The sequence below is a fragment of the Photinus pyralis genome, unplaced genomic scaffold (genome assembly GCF_008802855.1).
Source record: "Photinus pyralis isolate 1611_PpyrPB1 unplaced genomic scaffold, Ppyr1.3 Ppyr1.4_LG1, whole genome shotgun sequence".
In the NCBI taxonomy this organism is placed as follows: domain Eukaryota; kingdom Metazoa; phylum Arthropoda; class Insecta; order Coleoptera; family Lampyridae; genus Photinus; species Photinus pyralis.
The window spans coordinates 52231810-52239724 of NW_022170249.1; the positions used below are offsets into that span (position 1 = coordinate 52231810).

The 7915-nt window shown below is 37.9% G+C and overlaps 1 protein-coding gene across 1 annotated transcript; it reads left to right on the top strand.

Annotated features, from left to right (window-relative positions):
* Positions 1-1011: 1011 nt before the first annotated feature.
* Positions 1012-1670, top strand: LOC116167394. Its single transcript, XM_031482750.1, has 2 exons — positions 1012-1144; positions 1200-1670. Exons 1-2 carry the CDS (start codon positions 1088-1090, stop codon positions 1566-1568), a joined length of 426 nt encoding a protein of 141 aa, XP_031338610.1. The 5' UTR covers positions 1012-1087; the 3' UTR covers positions 1569-1670.
* The last annotated feature ends 6245 nt before the right edge of the window (positions 1671-7915 follow it).

Genomic DNA, 7915 nt, shown 5'->3' on the forward strand with positions numbered 1-7915 from the left:
CTTTAAATAACAAACCTGTATATAGCATAAGGAGGTAATGTTCTCCAGTGCATACCACTTTATTTTTTTTATAAATTAAATGTTACTAAAATAGTTACTAAATACTAACAGAAGTAAAAAAAATTATTTCACTTATCACGACTGAAACAAGGAAAACGGCGCAAAGCATAGTAATACATGTACACATTATTCAATTGTGCTTATGAGCCAAACTTCTGATGGCTCAAGTTGTACGTATAAAACGCTACTTCGGTTTCGCTCCTCCCACCCCTCTACTCCCCGCGGAAGTCCACACTTGTAGGAAAATACGAGCCAGTTTCAGTTTGGCACGGCTCGACCGTATTTGACGTCCACGGATAAGCACAAATGAATTCTTCTTGGTACCTAATTTATCAAATCATTTATTTTTTTGTTTTAAGTTTTAAAACACAATTATGTACTCTAGTGAGCACAATTAATAATAGTTAATTATATTTTAAGAATTGATAATTAGCAGGTTCCTTGAGGTAGTGCCATGGCTCCTTGGCTCTTTATAAAGAGCCGCCCCTGCGGACAAACAAATTTCATATGGCGCCATTTCGGAATTATTCTAGATTATATACCAGATGGTATTTTTCGTGCTGATTTTTAAATTTCATAAAAATCGATGGGTTATATATAGCATACCACTTAAAGATTTCCATAACCTTACACTTTATTCAATGATATGGCCTTTACTGGGTTAAATGGTCTACCGAAAGCAATACAATACAAGAATACGATATAAAGTTTGGAGTATCTGTTTGAACTGCATGGACCAATTTGTTTTAATAAAACGATCAAGGAGAGAACCTTGAAATATTTATGACGGTAAAAATTACTTTTTTGGCAATGTGATCAAGCTTTGATAAAATATTAAGCAAACACCTTGAGCAACAAGCAAGTTTATTCAAGGGTATTGGTCGTAGTTATCTGATATACTAGAAACAAATAAAAATTTTAAACCACGCACCTAAACTCTTATACGATAACCTATCACTATCTTCGATGTATATACAGGTGTCAACTACTCTCACGCTAACCCTCTACAGAAAGCAAAAGCTACAGCATGCTATTGACAGTGTTGTGTTTGATGCTATTGGCTACTACTGCCACTTCACAGGACGTAAGGTTTTACTTTTGAACCGTAACATCAATTACGGTTTAATATTTGATTTCAGAGTTTCGGAGATGTGATTGCAAATATAAGACACACAATCAAGGATATTAAAAGCAACTGCTTCCAAACCGAAGGTGTGGATGAAAACGAGCTGGAACGTATACTCATGCTAGGAAAATATGACAGTACTAATCATGACTTAAAATGCGCCGTGAAGTGCCTGTATGTAAATACAGAAATAATGAGCTCAACTGGAGAAATTAATGAAGCAAATATGAAGACAAAAACCGGAACTTCAAATGTGGATATTCAAGATGCAGTAGTTGCGAACTGCAAAGGTTTTACGGATTCAGATCTCTGTGAAAGGACTTATAAAATTAGTAACTGCACCTACCATACTATCAAAAGTGGACTTACTGGACGCGAATAATTTTTATGAGAATAGTATTTGTGTATTTGTTATATTTGGTTTGCTTTTTGGATCCTTTTGTTCCGCTGTAGTTATTGTACCTTTATTATACATATTATTTAATATTATTTTTGTTAGAGTGGATTATGTCAATTTCATATTAAGTTGCGCACATATTTTAACAATACTTTAAAAGGATTTCCCGTTAAATAAATCAAATAAAAATGACGATTATTACTACCCAAGGATGTTATATAATACAGGATTGCTCGATCACTAAATTTTTTCGCCGCGTGTAGTGACGTCACTGGCGGACCCAGACGCACCGCATGCTTTGATTTTTCGATTTGTGCACCACTTTCATTTGTATTTTATATTATGTAAAATTCTAAGAGCTCCTTCTCACGATGCGTTTTGAAACGCTGCAGAGTGGAAATTTTCTTCGAAAAAAAGATACGCTTATGCGGAAATCCATTCCTCCCGATGAGAAATTAGCTTTATTTCTCAGATGAGTAAGAACTGAAATTTATTACAAGTCTTTTCAGTTCAATTTATGTTATAATTTTGGAGTTTGCTACACCGTGCTACAATGGATTTTACCACACAATATGAAGCGTTTAGCCTAACACGGCTTCGTTCGGTGGAACTACAACCCCCACATATCATCAGTAATAACAATCTTAAACATAACAAACTTAACTTTATATACAAAATATCAGTACACAAATATGTACGCTCTTTACTAAGGTAAATGATACACAAGTAAATGAACTCTCTTCAAACCAGACACCATTTTTTAAAAAAACGACGCCCCTTCTTGGTACGTGCGTTTTTGTTGCGTGAAGGCGCTTCTGAAAATCGCTTCGTGCTACTTATGGCGCTGCAAATCGCACCGTGTGAAGGGGTCACGCTACCAGCCGCTTCAAAAAACGCGTGGTAAAAAGGAGCTCTAATACATCCAAATGGATGTTATAGGTAGATATTTAAATTAGAAAATCTTGTCATTCCTCGTCTACAAGTCTACAAATTCTCCTTCGGTTTTTCGTATACTCAAAATTTCGTGAATCCATTTCATCCTGCGTTTTTGGTTTTTTTGCTCTTCATCATCCATGGAAATTACAGCTAAATCAGTTCATTTAAACTTTGTCCATTTTAAAATACCGATTTCTCGACGTTCTTTTTGCAACTGGCTAAAATAAGCACCAGTTGAGTGTAAAATGTGAATACTACCCTAAATTGTTATTACAGTCCAATACTGCACGTCGGCGTCCAAGCATTTTTGTTGCAATATAGCGTACACTTATACCCACAGTTAGGTATATCGCTAATGCAAAAACGTTGACAACTTAGCAAACTCAAAGAGTATGGTTACTCTTTGCTATAACTGTCAATTCTGACCCCAGGTCCGTTAGTGACGTAACATATTACTTAAACGCGGGCAACATTACTAGTATAGGGATCGAGCAATCCTTATATAGCATCCTTGATTACTACCCTACGAACTACGACTATCTATTGGCAAGTTGGTCTGGATCCTAAAAATCGCGAGAAGACAGCCTCTAGCATGGGATCGTCGGGTTTATGGCAATTTACCCTTTGCATTTTCTGTTGTTGGCCTGCCACGTCCGGAAAAGACTGCATTTGCCACAGTTGTCGCACATCTTAGCTTCAAAGAGCCATGGTTACAAATTCATAAAAGAGCTTCAGCTTCATCAATGAAGAAAGATTTTGTGTTAGCTCTAAACTGTCGAGTAAGATCCAGACTAAGAAGATTCACAGATGGTGGTCCGTTCAGTTATGATTTTATTTACATACCAGGATAAGAAAACCATGTTTCCAACAATTAAGAAGTCTAAAATTGAAGGAATTGCACGATCACATATAACTGGCGAAGTCCGACTCATGACAAACTGTCGCACTTGTGCAGATGTAAAGCCTAGGTTTTAGTTGATTTTAAGGACCCTGTCCCTATGAGTATACTAAAATATTGCATCAGTTGCATTTAATTTGTTAATTGTTGAATACCATTTTTAATGAAGATCTGCCATTCTGAATCCACATCTTGGAAAAGGAATTTTTGAGAAATATTCACTTAATCACAAATACAGTTTATCTCCAACGTCTGTACTCTATTAGAAACGTTCTCTGCTCTCTGCACTTCTCGGTTTATTCCAAAAAGCGTAGGTTTTCCAACCAAAGCAAATTAAATAGATACGGACAGACCTACGAATGATCTACAGTGTGGAACAGGATGAGCTGAATATGGTTTTTCCCTAGTAAAATTTTCAAAAGGTAGTTTTGTAATAAATCGATCAAGTGGGAGACGAACCATCATGGTTGCTTAAATGTAGGGATTTACATTGATTTAAATTAATGACGTCGATCTACTACTCCTGATTGACTTTACTGATTTCTAGTTACGCATAAGATAACACCGACACATCCTATCTAATAATTTTTGGATATTAATGAGCCAAGCTGCTGCATTTGTGTTGATAACATCAAACCCATTCGTAAGTTGACACCTACTAATCGCTACAGTTTCTCCGTGACATGTTAATTTCTTATCTTTATATTTAATCAAAAAGTATTACGGAGACATCTATTAACATGCATAATGTGGCTTCGTTTACATCCAGTGATCAATGGGAGATGATTTATTTTCCGACTAATACGATTAATTTGGTAAATATACTTGAAACTTGTTGTATCCTTAGAGGAGGCCACGCCACACCTTTATCCTTTGATATAGTATCGTTTTCAGTAAATGATTTTTGCAATAAATCTATAATATCTACCTATGTTTTTAAAAATGTTGAACTCGACAAATACTTTTTTACATTTAAATAATATTGATAATCACCTTTTCCTAGATTTTCCAGTTTTTTTCTACTTTTACATATGAAGAAGTGATTTACCTCACAACCGTTAGAGCCCCTACACTTACGAATATATTAGTGTACAAAATGCTGTCTCGCTTCAATAACAGAATTTATTTAAACAATTCCATTTTAAACAGATTCTAATCAGTAAAGGTTGTCGTTGTATTTAATAACACGTGTACGCTTAATTTATTTAAATTCAGAAATTTTACTTTCCATACTTTTATTAATTTCTTTAAAATTGAGGAAAGGCGTCTGGCACGCCCTCTACGGTATCATGCAGATAGCAGTGTGGGGCTCCCACCTACTACGTTGCGCTCTCTATCTACCTCGTCAGGTCACATTTTCTCCCCTGTAGCGCTTACCATTTCCCTTCCCTTACCAGTTTTGGTACAATTTCCCATTTCCGTTCACTTTCAATCATGATTGCTACAATATTGGGTTCCTCTGTTAGGTACCTCTCCTATCTAAAGGACCACCAGCAACCTCTTACTCTCCCATCTTGAGCACTGAGTACGACATGTCCTCAGTCGTCGCGTTCCCACAGTCTCTACATTTATCATCAAACCTCTGTTTGAATTTATTGAGGTATACGCTGTTTTGACCGTGGCCTGTGAGGAACTGTCACAGTAGTTGATGGTACCGTGTTTTCCTAGTACCTCTGATTTTGAGTCGCCTGTAATTGTCTTGAGCCAGGACTGTCCCTTATTCCATTCTTGCATAATTTTCGCCTTTGTGTTTCCTTCTGCTCTTATGTTTAATTACTGGTAACTACCATAAGGTCCTTTGCAAAGGCAGTGCGGTATGCAGCTGCCACCGTTAGCGATGTTTTCATGTGTCATTTATCAGTTAAGTCTCTGGCGGTTTGTTTGCAGATCGCACCACCTTCATACCTTCTTGCAATACCTCACTGTTATCGACAGTCGCGTCTAACAACTTTTTCTGCCCCTCCCATGGTACGCCTCAGTTCCACATAATCTACCCATTTGCTCTACGATTTTCCCAGCCTTCTCCACGACTTTTCTCAGATGTTCGGTATATGACAAGCATTTATCGACCGTTACCGCAAGGATTTCTACTTTCTGTTCTAACTTATTTTTTCTCCATCTATGATGATTGCTCGCGAAACAATTATTCTTCTGCTGGCTATCAGAGCGGCCTTGGTTTTACTGCCCACAAGCCTCAACCCTCTCACAACCATCCATTTTGTGACCTCATTTGCAGCTATTTCAATTTTTTCCCCGCACTTTCTAGTCGTCGATCTACCGCCATTATTGTTACGTCGTCCACGTACGCTATCATATTTATTCCAGGTGCTACTCCCAGTTTTAGCACCCCGTCGTATGCGAAATTCCATAATAGCGGTCCCAAAACGGAGCCTTACGGCACTCCCCCGTAAATCTGTATGTTGCTGTTCATGGTAGCGCAACATTTTGTCTTTCTGTTAGATAGCCATGTAGGATGACCTGAAGGTAGTTGGGTATTCTTCTCTCGCCCATCTCTTATAATAGCCCCTGTGTAAGTGTATGTAGGGAAATAAATGCCTTCTGCACGTGCGTCCTGACTTGAACATTTTACTTTACGGGGGCACAAACAAACAGAATAAACGGTGTGTTTGGAGCATTTTATGTGTTCGCCACGTCCCCGGATACTTTTAATTGCATTAATTTCCAGTATTCTGGCAGATTTGAACCATGGATGATGGCAGCCTTTGTGCTGATCCATTCACTAACAAAGGAAAAGAAGATAAATACAAAAATATGACCGAGGCGCCTATTTTCAAGGCATGAAATAGTGCATTACTAACAGGACAATGACTATTTCATTTTTCTTAACTTTGTTATAATATAAAGCATGTTTGGGATTCCATAATACAGGAAATGTCTCACAGAAATCAACAATTTCAAACATTTTTCTTTATTCCATTCCGGTGATTCACTCATTTTCGGACTGCGACTAGTCTTCCGAGCTAGTGACCACATGATATGTGTATTTTTGATCACTGAGCGTTTGGCACTCCTCCACCTGCCATCATGTTACTCTACAGGCAACCTACATGGAACACGTATAGGAGAGATGGGCGTGTTTCCTTCGTTAGGTATTGGGAGATCTACAACAAAAATGGGGGTTTCACAATACACATTAAAACACAACAAAAAACTTAAAAACCATTAAAAACCCAACTAAAAACTAAAAACAAGCAGACATCTGTGTAAACATAATGATCAAGCCTTCATTAACCGGAGTAAGATTAAAAATGAGGATGATCCTGATACACATTAAAATCTGATGTATAAAGAGTATTTAGTTATATCACAGCACACATTATAAATCACGGCTGACTAGATTGATTCATTGGTTGGCCTCTTCCTTTTTCGGCAGTTCGTATGACCGCTTTAACGTTGGGACACGCCATTGACCACAGTGCGTAACCGTCTTCTTCACGCTTGGGATTAGTGCATTTTTCCTTGAAGTGTCCTTTCTGACCGCAGTTGATGCACAGGTTCTTTTTGTTTTGTTCCGCACATACCGTTCCTTTATTGTGCAGATTCCAGCAATTTTGGGCATTTTGTCACTTATATCATCCGTAGATCGCACCTTGCCAGCCCTACCCATACCCGCTTCATTTTTCTCTCGAGCTCCCTGTGAATCAGCTGCTTTGCGGATTGCTGTCCACTCTCGCTGGCGCGGACGAGCTTGCCCTGTATTTTAGTCTTTGGTCTACACTACATCTGCCATAGCCTACTGAATTTCTTGCTCACCTGACAGCTCCTCCAGGTCCCGATATAGTAGGCTCTGTTCTCCTCTCTAACTTGACATGATACCTCGCCCATAGCATCTTTCAGTGTCTTTTTGGTTTTCTTCACATCCCCTTTTTTTCCATCCAATACGATCTTTAATCGCCCATTTCTCGCCTTCGTGACCCCTCGAAGTACCTTTCTGTCCACCGACCTTTTATTTAACTGCTTTCGTAAGTGTGCCTTACGGATGGTAATGTGCCACGGGTAGCGTGACTCATTCGTGGAGTGTTAGGAAATGCTATATTCCCTTTATCTATGCCACTCAAGCGTTACAATAGTTTTAATAGTGAAAGCGAAATAAAAAGCGCAAAATAAAAGTTGACTTAACTTTTTAATTATCGCATTCTACACTTTGCGATAATCACAAAAAATTGCTCTCCGATGTTCAAATTTGAAAAAAACTCGTTAATACGGTAATTGAGGATTACCTACTTTAAGCGGACACTTTTGCCAGAGCGCATTTAGTTTCGCAGCCGATCTGCGCTTTACTTTTATTTTCCGCTAAAAGGGATTCTCAAATTACATAAATTATACCACATAAATCAAGCGAACATAATTACTGAATAACTTTTAAGGCGACTTTTTACACCGCTTTATTTAATTTAATAAATAAAACTTAAAAGCTCAGGGCAGTAAAAAGAGCATAAACTGTTTATATAGGGTACTCACGATCCTATTATCACAA